The sequence below is a fragment of the Vicia villosa genome, unplaced genomic scaffold (genome assembly GCF_029867415.1).
Source record: "Vicia villosa cultivar HV-30 ecotype Madison, WI unplaced genomic scaffold, Vvil1.0 ctg.000020F_1_1_4_unsc, whole genome shotgun sequence".
Classification (NCBI taxonomy): domain Eukaryota; kingdom Viridiplantae; phylum Streptophyta; class Magnoliopsida; order Fabales; family Fabaceae; genus Vicia; species Vicia villosa.
In genome coordinates, this window is record NW_026704952.1 from 45369 (window position 1) to 69900 (window position 24532).

General features: G+C 31.4%; 2 protein-coding genes across 2 annotated transcripts; one reads left to right on the plus strand and one right to left on the minus strand.

The window, feature by feature from the left end:
• The first annotated feature begins 2704 nt into the window (after window positions 1-2704).
• On the plus strand, window positions 2705-6463 carry LOC131621986 (uncharacterized). Its single transcript, XM_058893042.1, has 6 exons — window positions 2705-2869; window positions 2961-3011; window positions 3094-3145; window positions 4179-4237; window positions 5658-5703; window positions 6126-6463. The coding sequence occupies exons 1-6, from the start codon at window positions 2792-2794 to the stop codon at window positions 6239-6241; spliced, it is 402 nt and encodes a 133-aa protein (XP_058749025.1). The 5' UTR covers window positions 2705-2791; the 3' UTR covers window positions 6242-6463.
• Window positions 6464-6596: 133 nt separating this feature from the next.
• LOC131621985 (transmembrane 9 superfamily member 5) lies at window positions 6597-9879 on the minus strand. Its single transcript, XM_058893041.1, has 7 exons — window positions 9656-9879; window positions 9536-9576; window positions 8862-9453; window positions 8625-8753; window positions 7931-8087; window positions 7347-7831; window positions 6597-7260 (listed from the first exon to the last, which is right to left on the minus strand). The coding sequence occupies exons 1-7, from the start codon at window positions 9811-9813 to the stop codon at window positions 7044-7046; spliced, it is 1779 nt and encodes a 592-aa protein (XP_058749024.1). The 5' UTR covers window positions 9814-9879; the 3' UTR covers window positions 6597-7043.
• Window positions 9880-24532: the final 14653 nt, after the last annotated feature.

Below are 24532 nucleotides of genomic sequence, written 5' to 3' on the forward strand. Positions count from 1 at the left end.
TATTGTAAAATTCGTTTTTCTCAAAAGACAATTTTTAATTTTTTTTATTCTCAAACAAACAATAAAGCAAACTTTTATAATAATATATATCAAAATTATTATTTTACTCATAAAAAAACTATATTCAATCTATATATAACTAATTTTCGAAAATCAAATTGACATAAATTAAATTAATTAAAATAAATTCTTTAAGAATTTATTTGAATATATTCTAATCAAACCTATCCAACACATGAGTTTTTTACCTTTTAAGAATAAAATAATAATCTTAAGAAATATACGAGTGGGTAATTTAAAGGTTGGTGTGATAAAATATTATAATCATTTTATTCAAACGTTACAATCAATCCATTTTAACTCCTTTTATTCTCATCTGTGTTTTTTTTAATAAATAAATATGTGTAAATCACGATTAATATTATAATTTGCCTTCATAATCTTATTTACAAGTAAAACTTTTTAATACAATCATACTCATTTTTTATTTTTTTAATTATTAGTTGTGCAACAATATATACAATATTATTTTAGATTTTAAAAATAAAATTTATTCAAATACTTTAAATAAAAGTAGATTATTATTAAAAAAATTAATATTTAGAAAATAAAACTATAATTTATTAAATCAAAACTATAATGTACTTATAATGATTTTTTTCTATAAAAATAGTTTCTTAGTTATATAATATAATATGAAGAAGTAAAATTTGAATATATTTTTATTTAAATAGCCTATGATGTAATTTTATATGCAATTAGAAAATCAAATATCAACTATTATAGAAAAATGTAGTTTTATTTCTAATATAACCGTGCGAAACACAGGTCGGCGATCTAGTATATATATAAATTAAAGGTTATCATAATATCAACCCTAACCACATGTCAACTTAATAGTAAAACTAAGCAAAAATCTTAATTTTAGTTTTACTAATTTGACCCTCATAGAGAATAAATAATAACTATAAATATTATAATAATAATAATAAGTAACAATAAATAATATATTATTTAATAATTGACACAATATGAATAATTAAGATAATAATAAATAGTAATAATAATATTAAGCCATTACAACAAGGTTTTTTTCTTTACCCACCTGCCTATGGGGGTCACCCCAGCGAAAATCCCACTTTACTCCTGCTTCGGAAATGCATTTCCGAAATATATTTTTTTCAAATATTTATATATTTATTTTCACCTACAAAATGAGTTATAATTTTTTATTTATATATTTATATATTTACAAAAAAATTTAAAAAAATGAGTGTTTTAATTTATATATTTATATAATAATTATAATAATTATTATATATTTATATATTTATATATTTATATAATAATTATTATATATTAATTATAAATATATTTATATAATAATTATAAAAATTAAAAAAATGAATGTTTTAATTTATAATAATTATTATATATTTATATATTTATATATTTATATATTTATATATTTATATATTTATATAATAATTATTATATATTTATATATTATATATTTATATATTTCACTTACAAAATTAATAATTATTACTATATATTTATATATTTCTATTCTGATTCATAATTAAAAATGAGTTATAATTTTTTATTTAGTTTAAAAAAATTAAAAAAAGATTTTGTCTTAATTTTATTTAATGAATAAAGTTTATATTTAATTATATATAATTCAAAATTTACTTATGAAATTAAAATGTTTTTGATTTATATAAGTTAGTAAAATAATTTTTAACTTTAAAATTGTTTAGTAAATTTTGATTCACCTTGATTTTATTGATTCACCTTGATTTTATTGATTCACCTTGATTTTATACCTATTAATTGTATTGATTTACCTTGATTTTAATTTTTTAATAATTATTGAATTCTTTCAGAACTGTATATCCGAAACATTCCAAGACCAATGCATCTCCGAAACCCAAAAAAGGTGGTGTTTTCGGAAATGCATCTCCAAAAACACTTTTTTGTGTTTTCTGAAGTGCATTTCCGAAATAAGACAAATTTTGAAAAAAAAAGCATTTCGGAAATGCATTTCCGAAGTTAGGGGTATTTTGAGTTTTTCATCAGAGGTGACCAAGAAAATAGGGAGGTGGGTAAAGAAATTTCCTTACAACAATCTAAACCACATGTCATCAAGGTAACAAAGCCCTAATTATACAAACCTAATAATAGTGATCAAACACAAATTTATCATCTTCTCCTAATTCAAATAGCAAAAATAATATCAATAAAAAGGAAAGTTTAAATACTTGTAACAAAATAACTCAATCTCTATTATGGCAAACAAACCAAATGCATTCTTATTTACAGCCCCCTCTTTAGGTTTGCCATTCTTTAGATTTGGTTGATGTTGAGAGGGTATTGGTATAGTCCCCCTCTCTTTTTGTACTGTTTTTTCTCTGCAATACAGCCCCTTATTTAAAAAAAAAACAAACCAAATGCATGACATATATGTAAAGAAAAACAAAAAATATTATAAAAAATAGAAGACGACCATCAAAAATTTGTTTTGGAGAAAACTAAACTGAAACATCATATGTTTTTGTATTTATTTTTACTTTAAATTTAAGTAAACTTAAATTTAAAATAAAAATAAATACAAAAACATTTTATTTTATGATTAAAAACCGCGGGTTCCAATCTAGTTAACATAATTGAGAAGCATCTTAGCATATTTTTATATAAAAGCACTATCCCTAATATTAATCCTAATTATAATTCTAGAAATCTTTTCCTTCTTCTTTGCTTAGCGAAACCATAGCTTGTTTTCTTCTGTATGGAGAACAGAGCAACAATGGCTTCCGATAAAAACATTCGATGCCATCATTGCGCAGGTCCCCTTTCAAAAGAGATGGTATGTTCCACTTCTCAACTTCACCTCTTTCCCTCAATTCAATTTCACTTCTTCTTTGATTTCATCCCCCTTTCAATTTTTTTTTTTGCAGGAAACCAGTAAATGGACCGTTGCACCACTTATAAGGGATAGCTTTTCTATGGTAAAATTCTTCTTTTTCTCAATCAATTTTTTTTTAGCTTTTTCATCGTTTTTAGGGTTTTAATTGTTTTTTTTTGTTGCAGATTGGTTCTGCTGTTGGTGGCACCGCAAGTGCATTTTATGGATTCAATCATGGTATGTGTTTTTATGTTATTGATACATATATACATAAATATGTAGCGTGTTTGTGATGAATCAGCTTGATATTGTTGCCAACTGTTACTGTTCTGGAATATGTGATTTAGTCCTAAGTGTGATTGTAACACTCTAAAGTAGTAGAATTTGATTTAACTTCTGTTTTCTGCAATCCCCTGAAGATAACACTGGTTGGTGTCCTACGTCAACATGTGTTAGACACTAGACGCACCATCAATCTGAAGTTTCGGTGATATATATAGATGGTAGCTTAGTATGCTGCTCTAAAGGGTAGTTCATGTTTGAAGAATGGAATAAACATGTTATATGATGATGCATAAAATTTTGTGATCGTTATTGTTCGGTTTAGAACTAGAGATGATCGGTGAAATGATGAGGTAATGTCTTTCTACGGTGAGTTTGTGCTTCAGGTGTGGTGGAGGAGGGGATGATCTGCAAGATTAGCACTCCAATGCCCATGTTAGGGAGGAAATATAGACGAATGTGAGAGTGAGAATGAATTTGAATACCTGAAATGACGCGTTTTTCTCGTTATATAGTGAGAGCAGTTAAAATCGTCAGCGTGAGGTGAGTAGCGTTATGCGGGTAGCCATTGGATCTAATCAAATAGTAATCAACGCGTCTAGAGGGCAGAATTGTCTGTTTCTGGAGGAATGATGGATCACCTGCTCCATGCGTTTTAATGCTTGATGGCGCTCTTGGGCCCGTCGCTTTGGGCCTTTTGAGCGGTTAGGAACAATTACTATTATTTTTTTATTTTAAATCAAAGCTCCGTCATAGTAGAGTGTTCATTTATCTTATCGATTCAGTCTATTTGAAAACTTAAAATATTGTCATTAAAATAGCTAAGATGGAAAGGAACGTGTAAGTTTGATTGTTTTTATTCTGTAGTTGCAGAAATTGTTCATGTTCCAAACTGATAGTATAATAGCTTTATTGGCATTGTTTTTGTTAATGATAATGACCTAGATTATTGTTATTCATAAGGATTTCCTTTTCATTTATAATGCAGTTATGCCAGTAGTCCATAGATGGGTAAAAGGACCGATGTGGGTACATTTTCTCGTTGGTGTAAGTTTCTTGAGCCTTTTGATTCCTTTTTTTTTTTTTTCCATTTATTTCATCAGTTTTCCTACTATATGTATACCTTTTACATTTTTTTTCCTTTTGCTTGTTTATACCTTTTCCTCATACTTAATGACTTCGTGAGGTACATATTTCACTCACTACCTTTAAACTCTTAGATTAAGGATCCTAAACTGGTAGGAACCCCAGAATTGGATTCCAAGAAAATAACAATTTTATGAAGAAATAGGATAGAATAGGAAAGAATCTCTCCTCAAGAGCTTCCCCTTCACAAAAGATGCTCTCTACCCTTCGTGCTCTCTTATTTATACACATACTCTATAACGACTTCAACTAACTAACTTCTATAACAATTCTTAGCTACTTTAATTACTACAATTGTATATTTTTCGCTTATTGTAAATGAATAATGAAATATTTTCTTTATAATTTACTTCTTCTGCTTCCTTTATTTTTAGCCGGTGTCCGAACCCTCTTCATATTTTTCTCCAAATGAAATGTGAAAGTTGATGAAATTGATTGTAAACTTTTGAGTGTATAGCTGCAAAGAAATCATTTGTCCTCTGAAATAGTTCTTATTGGGTATCAAATCATTTATTCATGTTTGACATCCTTAGAGAGTTATAGATAAGATACCCTGTAAGATTCTAATGATATTTAGAGAGTAATCCTGATGTGACCTAGATAAGATACCCTGTAAGATTCCAATGATATTTAGAGCGCAATCCTGATGTGACCTAGACACCCTTGCTTTCTCTTTTATGTTTAAAAGTCATTTAGTTCTTTCAACCCTCATAGAAGTAAGTAGACTTATATGTTGTTCTAAAAATAAAAAAACCTATTCTCTTGCATTAATCACTCTAGTTTCTTCACGAATACTGTACACACACAATTTTTTGTCTATTGCATTTTACGCTGGCTTTGAATTTTTTCCAAGAAATTTTAGGCTTTTAGTCACCTTTTCAAAAAACGGTAAATATGCTGCCTCCTCAAACTTAGATCACCATATCTGGTTCCATTTGGATTAATCACGTTCTGATGCAAAAATCATTGGTTGTCCTAACGGTAAATCGGTAATATGGATGCTTTTATATTACCAATGAGTTAAGGCTGTCTCTATATTTATTATTCTGCTGCTGAATTCATTTCTTTGTTTCATTGTGTAATTTGTATCATAAAGTTGCTGTCATAGAAAGTTGCTTTAAAATTGATTTTATATATGGCTGCTCTCATCATTTGGTTTATATGGATATCTTTTACATAATGGAATATTTGAAATAGAATTCATCGGTATCCAATATGGTAGAAATTTTACACAGCAGAAAACCTACTAAGAGATTTTCTTATTTCAGCAATACTTGCTAGTTTGTTACCATCAAACTGATTGAAAATTTTGTGATTTCAGACACCACCTGTGATAGTATTCTCCTCAGTATGCGCAGGACTGGCAGGTGAACTTTGATTGTATTTTACTTATCTTGTTTAGCTTATATTCTAGTATACTGTATACATATGCATTCGTTACTTTTAATTTCAAAATTGAACCATGCTTAACTTGGTAGGTTGATAAGATACACACAGCACCTAAAATTTCAAACAAGTTCCAGAATAAGTACTAAGCTTTCTATTTGTTATCTTATCCTTGTGATATAGGATTACTCGGTGTTCTCAAATATTAGCTATAGCACTATAGTGTAGCAGAATTTTAATAAACAGCTATTGATCTGCGCTTTGCAATTTAGTACAAAGTGTTGTCAAATAGCGGTTATAGCATAGCAGAATTTGCACAAACCATTTTTTCCTTGTGATTGGCAACATTGGATTTACTGAGTCGTTGAATTGATAACAATTTCTTTCTCTTAAATAAATGCAGGTGGGGCTGTTCCTGCTTTAGCACAACTTGTTTCTTCATCTTACCACGCGGCACAATCATCACCTCCGTCAGAAGACGATAAGATTCAGAAGTCAAGAACTTCATCCACTCTCTAATATGAAAATCTACCTATACACATGCATATAGTGGCTTTCTTCTACCATAAGTGTGCAAAAAGTTTTGTTGTTCTCTTGTAAATACTGCAGTCCAGCTTTAATGCTCCAATTTGTAATTTCACTTCCCTAAATCAGTACTAGTGGAATGCATCATCAAATATCTTATAGTTTTGCTTGTTACACTGCCATTTTGTTATTCAATTAGATTCATTCTGCTAGTTAGGTAAATTTCTTACAATTTTATTACTCTCTTCGCCTCAAAAATATTTTAGATTGTGTGCAATTCTTAATATGATTAGTTGTATCTATGATACACAAGTTTGAGATGATTTATCAGTTTAAAGTAAGCACTCAACTTGACGAGGGAATGCTTAAGATAAATCATTTTATCAAAAACTCACAATTGACTAAAATCTACATGTTACATAATCAAATCAATGAAAATCAATTTTCGTCATTGTAGAACCAAATACACTTTTAGTGGTCTATAACACACACTGACGGCGTGTCAATGTGCAACCAAACATGTTGGCTTCTACATAAACACATTGAAACTTAATTCACCAGGCATCCAATACTAACAACCTATCCTCTATGATTCCACTCATCTCTTACCCCAAAGCTCTTCCAAAATGTTCACTATTCAGTCATCAATAGAGCATACAATTTGAGCACAAAATGTCCTTGTTGAAGAATTCAACTAGGGAAGTAACTGTTATCATACTGTGTAGACTTCACTTTCCAAAGGGAATGCCAGTTCATCAATGGTAACCAATGTTGCTTTGTGAGTGACATTGAGGATTCACTCCCTTTTAACATTATGGTATATATGGCGAACAAATAGCAACGAAACTCGGAAACTGATGGCACCAAATATCAAGAAGAAAGCATAGCATATGCATGCATTGTAGCCAATGAAGAAAGATAGTTGTAAGAATCCACTCATTCTTGATCTTGCATAGAAGTAGATACAATATGCAAACATGAAAATGGCTGGTGAACCACCACAGAGCACAGATCTGCACACAAAATAAGTAAATAAATCGATACAAAGTCTCGCATTAAATGGAAGCAAACAACAAACATTGATGTTAACATAACATACCTCCACCACCATTCATGGTCTTCCTCGGATAGTTGAATGTACGTCAAGCCAATATTTACCAGCGCAATAATCACGACGACAGTAATGAGTGTGGCGACCAAAATGCCAGGAAGAGTGAATATTTTGTATCCCCACATACTAGCGTACACCTGATGTAATTGCAGGACAATTGCACTAAACGGCACAAAACCTCCGATAAACATTTGAAACGGCGTTCTCCTGTACCAAGGAAGCTGTTGAATCTCTTTAGAATGTCTCTTTGTAGCAGAGGGGACCTGAAACTTAGACCTTAAACGGTATCCAATCACTCCTCCAAATGCAAGCAATGGGATTGCAACAAATGCGAATAAACAAAGAATTACAATAATGGAGCCCAATGGGAGTCCCGCTGTAACTCTGTAAGATATTGCAATAATGTTGAGGATAGAGAATGTAACAAACACTGGTCCAATGTAAAGAATTCCTGCTAGACCAACACTCCTCTCCTGGAATTATAGTCATGAAACACAATATATTTCGGTAAGCTTGAAATAAAATAAAAAATAGAACGGTTTCTTTTCCTTGTGAAATACATGTAGAATTACCCATCCATCTTCAGCAAATTGGCCATGGAAGGATGCTGTTGAGTAACCAGCAAAAACAGATGAAAGAGTGAACAGAAAGACAAGACAATTTGAGAGTCCGCCACGATTGTATGGATAGAGGGTGCCGATGAATGCTAGGAACAGTAGGACACAAAGCCTGAAAAAAAGTGCATACTAGTTTAAAGAGGAACAAATTTAAAAGTTATCGAGTTTATGTTAGGAACACAGAAATTAAATGGAAAAAAAAGGATTATTTTATTGAAAGATTGAGAAACAATAACGAGTTTATGTTAGGAACACAGAAGTTAACCTTTATAGGTGTTTATTGACTTTCTTACAAGTAACAAAGTCTTCCTTTTGCAGTGATGTCAATTGCGGATTTCAAAAATAGTTTGTTCAAATTCCACTAAGCGACAATGCTATAGAGTACTATGGCCACTATTCGAAAGCATTTTGTACTAAATAGCACATTGCAAAACAATAGCGGTTTGTTTAACTTATGTTATGCAATAGAGTCGTTATTTAACAACAATGGTCTCTGATTACAACAATAGCATTTTCCCACTAGGTGGAACGTTAGCTTAATGGATCAACCAACATATACTACAAATCATTGTCATATATTGTTGGCATGACAATGGCATTTAAAATATATTGAGCATGCATTTAAATTTCAAACACTAAAGTAGCTTACAAGATTAGCAATTGGGTACCCGTTCCCACAACAGCAAACAATAAGGACGAGTTTGGAGGATGTTTGAATACATCGCCATGAATCGACTTCCAACCAACCTCTCTATCTTCTTCATTTGCACTAGAATACCTAAATCATAAAACGAAGATAGTTAGCCTAACAGATTAAAAAATAGCTTAGTACAATTCTACTCTTGTAAAATTATTATCAACAACAAAAAAGAGAGAACAAAGTTACTTTTTCAAATCATTCTTCAAGTGTCTCGAATAAATCAAGGCAAGCAAACCAACCAAAAGCAAAATGATGACAATGGAGTTAACGAAAGAGAACCAATGAACTTGACGATACAAAGGCAGCAACGAAGCTCTCGAATATCTCTCCATCCTATTCTCAAAATGTAGTTCGGTGGCATTCCATATAACAGAATAACTGAACTTAACATTATCAATGTCAACATCTTTGGTTATATCTACAGCTCGATTCGGATCACCGAACGCTTTCACTTCTACAACTCGGTCCCCATTATAAAGAACATCAAATTGAATATGTGTAAAAAGGTAATATTTTGATCCTCCCCCATCATGAGTGAAGCTTTCATCTTCAAGCTTCCCAATAAACCCCCAAAATGGAAGATCATCCAAATAAAACTGAAAGTAAAATTCACTGTTTATAGCTTGCTTGAAGGTTCCAATTTCATCAACCGTAAGTTTCTTTTGACACAATGTTTCATCAATCTTGTCTTCCCTGAACTTGAACTCATACAACCCATTGGTCAAACGATCACCATTGAGAACTTCACCAAGAGACTCTTTCTTTTTCACTATTGGGTCTGTGAAAAACAGATCCTTTTTCAAAACCCCTAAAAAATTTGATTTTGATATGAAAATTGAACCCTAATTAGAGTGATTTACCTGGTTTGCAGAATGGTAATTGATAGTATTGATATGTTTCACTGAAAAGAGAATGAGACAATCAGAAATTGAATGGAAATGAAAATTGAATGAAAATGGAAGTGGATGAAGGAAAGTGACCTTGGATTGTTGAAGGGTCCTAGTTTGTTGACAAAAAATGGGACATTTTGTCCAACGTTGTAGATGTGATTCGAGGGTGAAGCAGAAACGAAGGGAGAAGAAGATTGAAGAGCGGCGAAGAGGAGAAGAAGGAGAATGTGGTGATGGGGTTTAGCCATAGATGCAAATGGTGATGATGTTTTTGTCAAACTTTATAAGTCAAATGCAAAATATAGTTAACATAACTTCTCTCACTTGTTACAAGTTGTAGGTGACATCACAATGAGATCATAAATAAAGCTATATAAACTCAAGGATTCTCTCCATTTAAAAAAAAAAAAATGATTTGTTAATTAGATTTTGTTTTGTTTGATAAAAAATAATATAAATCTATAATATAAAAAAAAGTGTTGCGGGAAAATTCAACCCCTATATTTTTAAGTTTACCGTGTCATCATTTTGCGGATAATTTATGTCTAAAACTTATATATATTTTTTTTTATAACATAGAGGGCAAAAGCCCAAACAAACAGAAAACTAACCACAACCAATTTTAGAGTACAAAACACCCTTAGAATCTCTAGTAAAATCATCAACAAACCACATAGCTAACTCTTTTCCATGTTTAGCAAGACAATTTGCACAGCCATTAATCTCTCGAAAAACATGATTAATTTCCATCTTCTCGCACATACTCATCCAATCATGAACTTTACAAATTAGATTGCCGCTAACCAACTTGTTTCTACTCGCCTTGTTGCTAATATCAACTGCTTCCTTAGAATCCGATTCTAAAATCACATTCTTGAAGCCTTTCTCCACCACCAGTCTTAAACCTTCATGAATGCCCCAAAGCTCTGCAATCAAGGGACTGCAATTGCCCACACCTTTAGCAAAACCACCACACCACTTACCATTCTCATCCCTAATAATTCCCCCACACCCTGAGACACCGCTGGAAGAATGAGCACCATCAACATTGATTTTTGACAAAACCTTTAGCAGGAACACACCACCTGATCTGCTGTTCAATTCTATTAGTAACCATAATACAATTGTTGCATGCCGCTACGTTATAATCCCAAATTCTAGCTGAAATCGTACCGAGTAAATCAACAGGCCTACGAAAGTTATCATCATGCCTAGCCTTGTTGCGCCAATCCCACAAGGCATGACAAGTTGTGGCCCAAAACTCGGGCCAGTCACCATTATCCTTAAAGTTCGAAGTGGCAGTACCGTCCATATTAAAGAGTAACCAACTCTAAAGATCCAAGGAGTAAAAATTGTGCACAGCCGCCATGGGAAGAACCTTATCCCACAAAGCTTTAGCAATAGTGCAGTCTCTAAAAACATGAAGAGTGCTTTCCAAATATTTACCACACCGGCCACACTCTATTTCTCTAAAAACATGAAGAGTGCTTTCCAAATTTTGAATTGGAGATTTTATTAATTTCATTAACTTTGGGACTAAAACTACTTGTATAAAAATAATTATTTTTAACCAATCATTTTAATATGTATTTAATTGATTATTTTTTCCGAAGAAATGGCTCTATTTTTTAAAATTAATTTTATTATATTTTTAAGAAAAGAAAAAATATAAATGGTATATATTTAATCCATGTTTTAAACTTGTGATGTATATATTATAACTAACTAATTTTAACCAATAAATTTTGTTTTTGGTAATGATTAACCAATAAATTTAAAATAGTATGCTTTTATAATAGAACTAATTGTTCATATTTTAATGAAATTTAATTGTCTTATATAACTAATTATTCAAATAATATTATTAAAAAAAGTATAAATACGACAATTTAAACTAATGGTGGCTTCTAGGATGAGGGTGCAAGCAAATTCCTCATTGGTGGACCATATTTTATAACCCTTGGATTAACTACTCTCACAATATTTCATCAGGTAACATCACACCAAATCCTTTTACTAAAAAAATATAATTCGATAAATATGACCTCCATTCAAATTCTATCGCTTACGTTGAATCTCTTCATAATCAGTACTTTCTAAAATCATCTTATTAGACAAAAAAACCAAATCAATTACGGAGACAAGTAATTGAAAAAGGCACTTTGAAAAACGTATTTCTAAATAAAATTCCCATAACTCCTTCATCTCTACAACAATTTACAAAATATAATTGTCATTTCCAATCACCCATACCCACATCTCCACACCTTCATATTCCTGCTCTCATATATCTACTTCTATTTTCTTTTAACTAAAAATTTGTGATTCACGATAACTTTAAATTTCTACAAATACCTAAAAATTAATCGAAAAAGAATGTTTTCAAAGATTAGAAAATAGATGATAGCAATAAAAATATAAATACTCATATAAATTCATTCATTCTTTATAATCAACCTTCTCCACCGTGGTAACCCAAACCCCCCAAGTAATTACTAGTAACAACAATAAAATCGGTTTTTTTATTTATTTATAGCCAAGCATATTCTAACTCACGTTCCTTTTGCAACAATCTTCTTCCATGACCTGGCAAAAATCCATAAATCTGATATACTTTTGAATGATTTTTTTGAATTGGAGTTCTGATTTTATTTAAGAGGAGTTTTGATAATTAAAATTTAATATAATTTCCAATTTTATCGATATTTATTGTCTCGAGGGTTCAAAAGAAAAACCATGACACCCTTACCAACAGGTTTGCATAGAAAAGTGCAGAGAGGAAAGAGATGAAGAAAATATTATTTGGTGTGGAAGGGTTCACTATAAAATTAATATATTACCATCTAAGGGTTCTCGTTCATGGTCCACGGTGAACCACTTACTGTTGGTTCATCTTAGACACAACCTAAATTAATATTATAATTGAGAAACAATTATACATAAAAAACTAGGTATTTTATTTATATATATGCCTAGATATATATTGGGCTTGTGTATTTAACCAAACTAGATAAGTTATATATACAGCTAATCAATAAGAAATGTATATGAGGAAACATTTACCTATAAGCAAGTCACTCTCTTAATCCTATTCAGCTCCAAATAGCTACAAGCTTAAGAGAGAGAAAGGGAAAAAGAACAGGTCAAAAAACTTGTTGAAAATTTTCCTCAAAGGTAGGAAAAAGGTAAACAAAAGTTGTTTTTAATCATAAGCTTTCAATTGTTCTCTCTTTTAGTGATATATTTATTATTATTATTGGTTTTTTTGGTTTGGTTTGTTAGTGAATCTCTACGATGAAGATTAATGATGAGAAGAAAGATGCTGTAGTAAATGAAATAATGAGTGAACGAAAAGAACAAGATGATAACATCAAGAACATGAATTTAACAATTGTTACTCCAAAATTTATGACGAAAGAAGATGATGATGACATAGAAGAGTTCAAAACACCGTCCCATCTGAAATTTAGGATACCTCCACCGTTGGAATGTCCGCCTGCTCCAAAGAAGAAAAGCATGAAAGGGATGACAGCAGTTGTGTTGTTTCGATTACCAGGGTTATGCTTCTTCAAATCATTGTGTGAGAAATTTTCTAGGGCAAAAAAGAAGCAAAAACGCAGTTGAAGTTGTGTTCTACGACAAATCTCTCGTTAGTAACTATTAGTTATTCAAATCTTTTGAATTTTAGGGTTTATTTTATTTAAGGATCTTTGCGAGTGAACGTATTAAACAAAATATTGAATTATTTACTTGTTTTTATAATTTTATATTTTATATTTGTTCTCATGTGCAGTTTACATGTTTTTCCTTAATTTGATGTGTTAGATTTATTCTCCTTTTTTTTTTTACATTTTTTTCTTAAAACCTATTCACACTATTGATAAAGAAAGAAAGTATGAAATCCTAAAACAAGAAAAGTTGATCGAAACGATAACAGTGGTGTTAAGAAAGTAACACAGGTGGAAAATGCATAAGGTTAATATTGGACTAAATCCACACTTCCTAACCCTCAAAGCTCTAGAAAGGTTTGGCTAAAAACATTCGAAACATATGAAAAGAAAGGTGTATATTATATTATAATAATAAAAATAGTTAAAAAGGAAAATAGAAAAAAAAGTATCTGACATGTAAACTGTTTTTTTAATGAGTACTATGAATTATAAGTAATGTTATTCCTTTGTTGGGTTAGGATGATTTTCATCCAAATTATTGAATCAAATTTTATTGATTTGGATTTGATAAATTTTTTAAAAACTCCAACCAAATGAATTCGATATTAAATGATTTTGCAGTTTTAAAAATTTAAAATCAACAATATTTTATTCAAATAAAACCACTTCATTTGGTTTGGGACGATGTAAAATTGAACAAATTTAATTAAAATATGAGTTGGATTGAGTTAAATGGGTCGCTCGGATTTGTGATATCTATATGTTAGACATGTTAGATTTCTATAAAAATAAGTAAACTAATTAGTTTTGTCACACTAAGAGTGTGTTTAGATTAGAGAATGTTTTAAGGGAATGTAATTTTTTTTTAAAGAATTAAAAGGTTTAATATCGTTTCGTTAGATCAACTCAATTGGTAGTCGTGCAGGGATATCATGAATTTGTGCATATTTTATTGTTGAACTCGTCAAATATTATATATATATATATATATATATATATATATATATATATATATATATATATATATATATATATAATTTTTGTTTTAGATGAGTTATAATAAATGCATCTTATATATAAGATCATTGTACAATTTTGAAACTCACAAAACACGCAATTGCAAAATGGTTCTTCGAATTTCTACTGAGAAGAAGTTAGAATATTTTCATGATGGATTTTAAGGATTAGAAGGAAAAGTTGTATAGATAAATGATGGATATGCATAAATACCAATTCCTCACGAACTCTTGATTTCTAAATTTAATGACCCCGTTGATGTAATTGTTCAAAGTACATATTCTGATTTAATGCAACATTACACTAATGGTTATTTTCTTCAAATTCGAGATATTTTATCTTCAAACAATTGAGGTTGTAGATGAAATTAATAATTACATGTTGAAGAAAATTCCAGGTATTTATTTCTTAAGCCAATTACATGATTAAAGATAATTTAAAATTTACCCTATCATATTTTTATGCACAATATTTTAATATAATACATTTTTACAATAAATGTTTTATAGGTGAAGAAAAAGAATATCATATTTCTAATTTTATTGATCAAAATGAAGCTAATGACAATGAGGCCTTTGAGCAAATAAAACCTGAGTTTTTGAATTGCCTTAAAACAATTGGACTTCCAAATCATTCGATTGATCTAAATGTTGGGACTCTAATCACGTTGTTGAGAAATCTTGATCAAGTTCAAGGTTTATGTAATAAAACTAGGTTGATTGTTACTAGACTTACTAATCATGTGATTGAAGTAAAAATAATAATAGAAAAGAACATTGGAACTGTGATCTACATTCCAAGAATGTCAATATCACCATCATAGTTACCATGGCCATTTAAGCTAATACAAAGACAATTTCTAATTATTTTTTCTTTTGCCATGAAATAAAATAAGTCTCAAGGTTAATAGTTAGATTATGTTGAATTATATTTACCAAGAGATATTTTTAGTCATGGACAATTCTGTGAGACCATCTATAGAGTGAAGAGTAAACAATGTTTGAAGATTTTAATACATGACAAAGACAAATGACCATTGTATAATACTATAAAAGTTGTCTTTAAAGAAGTTTTTCATAACATCGAACAAGTAATTTATTTAATCTTTAATTCATATCATACTTTTTTAAATATATATTGCTATCATTTATGTAGTTTAAATAAATTAATTCTCTTGTCTTATTCATTTTATTTTTGGGAGAGTAGATTATAGATAGTTTTATAGTGATGAGATTAAATTATGTTATTTTATTTTTTGTAAGCAAGGTTATATTGAAAGTGAGTACTAGGGGTACTCAAACCCTGATACAAAAAGGATTAAATTATGTTATTGACATATTTTTAACTTATTCTATATTATTTAAGACATCCAACCATGTCTTCATTTTTGTACAAGAATTTTAGAAGTGTTGAAAACAAATTGGGATGCAAAAGATTATGAAGTTGAAAGCAAATTTGAAACATTAATTACATTGGTCAAGTTGCTTTATGGAGATTGTAGATTCAAGAACTTGATGTCACATATATTCAACTATGAAAAGTAATATTCAACACCAAAAAATCTATGAAATTCATATTGCTTCCATTGAACTTTTTTATGGATTATAAATATGGTACCATGCATATTATTTTTTGTATTTCTTATATTGACATTCTCAGCTATCATGAATAGTAAATTGTTAATTTTGTTATAACTTGATTATGCATAGTTTTAGCATTACTTTCTAGCTAATAATAATACTCATAAATAATACAATAACCCATATACGTACCAACATACACGTTTTTGACTAGGAGTATATATATAAAATAATATATATCATAGAAGAGATTTGACACCATATTATTACACAAACATTACTGTAATTAATTTAAATATAGTAGATTATCTGACCCGTGCGTGTTGGTTTGAAATGTATATATTTGATTATGATTATCGTAAAAGTAGATAAAAATATATTAACTATATATAAAAAGTACATATAATTTTGTGATATTGAAATTATTTATGTCACACATTTCAAAAAACTTCTTTGTATACAATATTTGAGGTTGAATGAGTAGATTCACTATCTTAATCAGTTATCAAGAACTTACCACAAATGTGTTTATGACCTTCAAATATGACATGTTGTTCGTCTTTTGGATGAAAATTTAGTCTTTCCACCAATAGTTCTTTGTAATCCATATAAAAAAAATTCTCTACACAACTTCACATGCAGATAAATATCTATAGTCATAATACTTTTTTGTTTCATCGTAACATTCTGAATTTGCCTTTTCATTAATGCTGCTATAAAATTCCCATTTTTTAAAACAAAATCCATGTTATCTCCCCTTCTATAAATAGATATTCATGATAATCAATCATTGTGCATTCAACAATAATGTGAATAAAATAGTTCTTATATATAAATTCGATAATTGTGCGAATTACATTAAGAAAAATAAACATTACTTCAGAAACATACAATAATATATAAATGGAATAGTATCAAACTAAAGGATCTTATTCGTGATATTCTTCAAAGTGAAATAAACATATTCATCGTTGGCTGCCTCAGGTACACCTAGTTCGATGGTTGTACCAACGCGTAGATGCCGAGTTTTACATAACCATATTTAGTCTCCACCAATTATAAAGTGAATATATGGGTCGCTAACACATTCACACATGAAATCCCATCGATTCCAACAATCATCAACCAACCCTAACTTTGTAACAGTCATTGATAAAGTTATTTCACTAAATCCTTCATATAATAACATATGTAGAATCATTGACCAAAAGTGAATGTTACATGTAATCAATCATATTACATCACAAATGTTTAACAATGAAACAAACTATAAATTATTAGTATAAGAGTGTATTTGTACAAATAACCACTGGTAACATCTTTGCAGGACAATGTCTTTATGAATATGCTATGGAAGATATGGAACACCCCATACTGGTAAAATATGATTTTGGACTTTTAGACTTTTTCAAGTTGAATAGTATAAAAATGTCATGAGACTGACACATTATTGAGGCACCAAACATGTTTCTTAATGTTATTACATATTGGTTTGAGCTAACGTATACTAAAGTAACCAAACACCAAAGTGTACGTAAAAAAAATCACACAATGAATATCAATGTCTAGTAAAACACATACCACCGACATATCAAATTCTTTTAAATTTTTCACTTTTTTTTAAAAGAATTTGATATGTCGGTGGTATGTGTTTTACTAGACATTGATATTCATTGTGTGATTTTTTTTACATACACTTGGGTGTTTGGTTACTTTAGTATACGTTAGCTCAAACCAATATGTAATAACATTAAGAGACATGTTCGGCGAGACAGAAAGGTATAAAAATGACTTATCTATTCATTTGACAAACTATGTTTATATACATGGTTGTAGTACATATGAGATCCTAGAATTATGCTAAGACTAATTACAAGAATGAACATATATGGAAGGAATTTATCATGACAGCTATACACATGCTGTGACAGAATCATAGCAAATAAAGTCATGATACTAAAACATGGAAACTGTATAATGCCAGTGATATTGAGATCAATATGGAGTTATTAGAATCATAACTTTCTTTAACTCCCCTTCTCAAACTGATGGTGACATAGTCACCCCAAGTTTGTCTCTCATCATGTTGAACCTTGTGTGTGTGAGCGGTTTGGTTAAGCAATCTGCAATTTGATCCGCTGTGGGTATGTAGGGTATTGTGACTTGATCTTGAAGTACTTGATCACGTACGTAGTGGACATCTATTTCAATATGTTTGGATCGAGCATGCATCCCTGGATTGGATGCTAGTGCCTTGGCACTCAAGTTATCACACCATAAAACTGGTTTCCTGGGCATAGGAAGTTTTAGCTCACCTAATAGTGATCTAATCCAAGCTACTTCAGCTGCTAGGTCAGCCAAAGCTCTGTATTCTGACTCAGTACTTGACCTTGACACCACTCTTTGTTTTCTCGAGGCCCACGAGATTAACGTCTCACCAAGGAACACACACTGTCCTGCCATGGATTTCCTATCATATATGCTAGTAGCCCAATCTGCATCAGAGAATCCAACAATATCAAGATCAGTTGAGGGCTTGATATCAAGACATAAATTTGTTGTTCCATGGAGATATCTTAATATTCTGTTTATTCCTTGCCAATGATCTATGGTTGGGGAACTCATAAATTGGCTGAGTTTGTTAACCGAGAACGCTATGTCTGGCCTAGTATTGATTAGGTACTATAATGCACCTATTGCTTGTCTGTATAGTGTAGGGTTGGCCATAGGTTCTCCTTCAGCAGTTAGTTGTTTCCCTGTTGTCATTGGTGTGGGGCAGGATGAGGCTTTTTCCATATTAAACCTTTTGAGCAAGTCTCTAATGTACTTTTTTTGTTTCAGGTACATTCCACCAGTATCTTTGTGTACTTCAATTCCCAGGAAGTAGTGTAGAGGATCTAGGTCTTTAAGAGAGAAAACAATGTTTAGTTGAGTGATAAAGGTCTCTAGGAACCTTTTGTTGCTCCCTGTTACTATTATGTCATCAACATATATGAGGAGAAGTGTGATATGGTCAGTTCCTCTAAGGACAAACAGTGATAAATCACTCTTGGTGTTTTGAAATCCCCATTTTAGTAGAGCATCCTTCAACCTGTCAAACCATGCCCTTGGGGCTTGCTTCAGGCCATAGATTGCCTTGGTTAATTTGCATATGTGATAAGGTTTGGTTGAGTCTATATATCCTTCTGGTTGATGCATAAACACAATTTCTTTGAGATTGCCATTCAAGAATGCATTGTTTATGTTCAATTGTCTAACTTCCCAATTTAAATGTACTGCAATGGATAGAACAATTCTTACAGTGCTGGATTTGATCACTGGACTGAAGGTCTCATCATTGTTCAAAACTTTCAGTTTGTTGAAAACCTTTGGCAACCAATCTTGCTTTTCTTCTTTCAATTGAGCCATCTGCCTTGAACTTGGTTTTAAAAACCACTTTGAGTCTATGATATTATTCTTCCCCTGAAATGGTACCAATGTCCAAGTGTGATTTGCTGTTAGAGCTTTAAATTCTGCATCCATGGCTTCTTCCCACCTTGGTTTGACTTGTGATTCATTTACATTTTCTGGTTCCTTATCATCTTTGTGTGTCTCTGTCAGTCCTATATAAGGTAGTTTGGGCTTGTAGATCCCTGCCTTGCTCCTAGTACGTATCTGCTGGACATGTTGATTATCCTCTAATGTATCCTCTACTGGGTCTGTGTCCTGTATTGAGCCTGTTGTTGCTGGTGTTTCATTTGTATGAGAAGTTGCATCATCTACAGTGACAGAGATCTCACTGAAGACTGGTTGATCTTCATTAACAGCTAGGTCTTCTGCCTGGTGGTTCACATCATTGTTACTTGGTTCAATTGTGTGACTTGTAGTGGTACCTGTAGGTAAAGGAGGAAGAACAATAAGGACACTTTCAGTTAGAGTTTTTAATGGATTCCTTGTGTCAAGAAAGCCATCATAAAATGGAAAGTAATTCTCATTGAAGACAACATGTCTTGAGACAAAAATTCTTCCATGAGAATTGAGACACTTATATCCCTTGTGAGAGTTGCTATATCCCAAGAACACGCACCTAGTGGTGTGGAATTGAAGTTTGTGTTGATTGTATGGTTTGAGGCAAGGGTAGCATGCACAACCGAAAGGCTTCAAGGCATCATAGTCAGGTTCCTTTCCAAACAATAATGAATATGGACTTTTATTTGGGTTAACTGATGAGGGCAATCTGTTGATAAGAAAAACTGAGGTCGAGAAAGCTTCCCACCAGTAGTGTAAGGGCATTTTGGCCTGTGCTAGTAGTGTGAGTCCTAGTTCAGCCACATGTCGATGTTTTCTTTCTGCTCTACCATTTTGCTGAGAGGTATATGGACATGATATTCTAAATTGGATTCCTGACTCTATGGCTATTTTCTGAACTGGTTTATACTCACCTCCACCATCACATTGGAGGATTTTTATTTTCCTGCTAAACTGATTTTCAACCATATTTTTGAATTGAGTGAAAGCATGTACTGTTTCTGATTTTTGTTTTAAGGGGAAAATCCAAGTAAATCTACTAAAATCATCAATAAAGTGAACATAGTACTTGAAATTAGATGGAGATAAAATTGGGGCTGGACCCCATACATCACTATGAATTAAATCTAAAGGTTCCTTAGCATGAGAAAATGATGATGTAAATGGTAACAAGTGAAGTTTTCCAAATTGACAAGCTTCACAGAATGAAAAGTGATCATTTGATGATGTCTTCACATTGCAGTTCTTCAACACCTTTTCCAGGACTTTATTGTTGGGATGTCCAAGCTTTCTATGCCAATTCTCCTTGACTGACATGTAGGTACATGGGTCTTTATTGACTTGGGAGTTGGCACTTGAAAGTTGATATAATCCATCTTTAACTTACCCTTTTAGTAATGCATTCCCTGTCATTTTGTCCTTCACATAGCAATAGTTTGCATCAAATTCAACAATAGCATTATTGTCTGCAGTTAGTTTAGATAAACTTAACAGGTTTTTGGTTATTTCAGGAACATACAAGACATTATGCAGGTTGAGTTTATTTAATTCTGTCGAGCCTGAGCCCAATATTCTCAACCTGTTACCATTGCCAACTAGCAGAGAATTCTTACCATTGCTTTCACTGAGATCTTGGAGTTTCTCATTTTGATGAGTCACATGATTGCTAGCCCCACTGTCGAAATACCATTCATAGTCCTGACCATGGTAAGGCGAGGCTATGAAAGCACTGTGATTTTCTTGCTTGTTATTCTCAGCATAGTGATTTGAGCCTGTGTATGATTTGTCAAAACGGTAAAAACATTGCACTGCAGTGTGACCTATCTTGTTACATACCTGGCATGTTGGTTTAGATCTACCTCTTCCTCTACCTCCTCTGAAGTTAGAGCCTCTCTAGTTGCCTCGTGTCCCATATTTGTTGCTTCTGAAATGGGTTTGGCTTGCAAGGTTTGCTGAAGCATTCATTGAGAGATTATTGAAATTGTTCAGTTGTTCCATTCTGTTTTCAAATGCCAATAGTTGGGCTTGTAGATCAACCCAAGTAAGGTTGATTTGATCAGATAATTTAACCACCACAGGATTGTAATCAGCATCCAGGCCATTCAGTGTCTGAATTATCAGGTCCGAGCTGGAGATTGGTGATCCTGCCAGCTTTAATTTGTCAGAGAGGTTCTTCATTTTGAGAAGATACTGATCCATCTTCATTTCTCCTTTGAGTGTTATGAAATTCTGATTTGAGGTAGATTGTTCTTGATTTTGTGTGAGCACCTGCAAGGCCTCGGGCTTCATCCCAAAGTTCCTTAGAGGTTTCACAATGCAGCAACTGTGTTGCAACGTCAATGGCCATTGAATTTCTTAGCCATCCTAGGAGAGCTTGATCATGTGCAATCCACTCTTCATAGTCAGGATTGCTTTTCTTAGTTTTGTCATTTGTGGAGATAAACTGTTCAGGACATTCTTTGGTTCCTAGAATGTAACCATCAAGTTTGCAACCTCTAATCAATGGAAGAACTAGTGACTTCCATAGGAGATAGTTATCTCTATCCAGCTTGACAGAGACGGTTGTAGGTAGGTCATTTTTGTGATTTGTGTTAGCAACGGATGACATGATTGGACCGAGAGCCTTCAAGCTTAAGCGCTCTGATGCCAAGACAGAAAGGTATAAAAATGACTTATCTATTCATTTGACAAACTATGTTTATATACATGGTTGTAGTACATATGAGATCCTAGAATTATGCTAGGACTAATTACAAGAATGAACATATATGGAAGGAATTTATCATGACAGCTATACACATGCTGTGACAGAATCATAGCAAATAAAGTCATGATACTAAAACATGGAAACTGTATAATGCCAGTGATATTGAGATCAATATGGAGTTATTAGAATCATAACTTTCTTTAACTCGGCGGAAATTGTACGACCACCTATTGAAATGAGCTAAAAAGGTCATTTCCAAGACGCCATTAATGTCTTTGTGGATGTAAAAGGCATACATTTAAGGTATCTTAGTGTGTAGAGTTTAATTAAATGATACTCGTGTTTTTGTGTCATGGAGGAGACCGAACATAGCCATCACAAATGTCATCGAGAATAGCAAAAGTCAAAATGATACAATAAGTTTTAATGAGATCTTTCATTATATGAATACACTGTATACTCGCCGAAATTAATACGGTCATTCGTTAAATGCTATAGCGACTTCTAAAGTATTGAATAGTTAAATAGACAAAAAATACATTATGATAATTAAGAGAATCATCATTAATGTCCTCGTGGATATAAAAAGACATACAATTAAAGTTTATTAGAATTTAGAGTTTCATTAAATGATATATATGTTTTTTTTGTCATAGAGACTAAAATAGGCATCACAAAAAACTGAGAGGATAACAAAAGTCGATACAGTATGATAAATCATACAATAGAAAAAAGTAAGATGAGAACTTTAGCAAGTTTGCCACTTGGCACTGTCTCATGCTTTCTTCTATTTTGATTTATTCTATATAAGGAAACTTTCTTTTAATGTCATATTAATATTTTTAAATCATTTTATAATTACTCTTATTAATGTGGAATACAAAAAGTCTGGTGACTTTTTCTTCCCTCAACCCATTATTAATCATTTCTCTTCCATTTTATATTATGTTATTTGGGATTTGGAATATACACAATTTTTTTTTTTATATAAATACAATGTTTTTACTTATTAACTCAATTTTTCTATTTCTTTTTACCATAATTAATTATTGCATAGTCACGTTATCTGGGCAAACTTAAATTGTTAAACTTTTTATTTTTCAAATATTGAACAAATACATTGTCTTACATTCAAGAGACACTTTGAGAGTTGTAAAATCATTTTGAAATTACTGGGAAAGCAAAACGCAAATGAGACTTTAACGTTCTTCCTCCATCCCCTTTTCACAACCATTCTTTTCTCATTTCCTCCATCTTCATCCTCTCCCTCTCCTCAAAAAAATCTAGATCTCTCATTCTTCCTCCATCCCTGTTAGTTGGTTGTCTCTCCCTGCTCCATATCTGCAGAACCACAAGGAACTCTTCAATCATAAAGGAAACATCTGATTATACCTCTCAATCAGAAACTCTTCTCTATTGGAAACTAATGGTTCAAACTTACGCTCTCTTCCATTCTTATCTTCTGAAATTCAAATCATTTTTTAGAAGATCTTCATTATTTTTTGTTTTGTATCTCAGGCTAAGGAAAAGAATCAAGAGATTCTACGAAAAGATCTAAAAGAATATCAAGGTTCATCGCTGATTCACTCTATTATGTTTTGTATCATTATCAATTAATTACGATGATGTTATATTAAGAGGTAATTATTATGAACTTGAAGTTTTCCTGTTTTATAAAATTTTTCCTATTTTAAAGAGTAAAAATCTCTACTTGATGATTTGACCATAACTCTTTTAGTAGGATAAATTGAGAAATAGTTATGGGTTTATCATATCTTTATGTCAAATTTGTTACTTTTATATTTTAGTTGGATCTAAATCAGTCTTATTTTCTAGAGATGGTAGATTTCTTATGTGATTGTTTTAGAATGTGTTTGATGCATGAAATTTCAGGTTCTTACCAATGGTATTGAAATGAAGCTGCAGAGGAATGCTCTTAGTGTGATTGAACCACATATTGGTAATGAGGTAGATGATGATCGTGAATTTGAGAATTCTCTGTGGCATGGATCTGATATGGGTGAGTTTCAATTTGTGAAGTTAGTGTTCTTTTTTCAATATCTCCAAGTTTATCTTTTTATTGTCTTTTTTCTATTATATTTTTTGAAATTATTAGTGTATTTGTAAAGGTTTATTGATTCATATTTGTCTTGATTGTGAAATGATTTTGTTACCAAAGTTATGTTTTATAGCTCTTTGTCATAGTTGTTTTTAATTTTGTTTGTGCTATGTTTGATTTTTCAGCATCGGATAAAACTAAAAGTCCCACAAATCAAGCCATAGATCATTAGGATCATCTCACAAGATCATGAGCAGGTCCTTCTCTGTTGATTCACAATCCAAGGGATCCAGATCAAACAATCACTGATCTTGATCAAACAACCACTGATCTTGATCAAACTACTTGAATTTATGAGATTATTATCGAACATTTAGATCAAGATAAAAATCAAAATTTACTTGCCTCATGATGTTTGATGTAGGA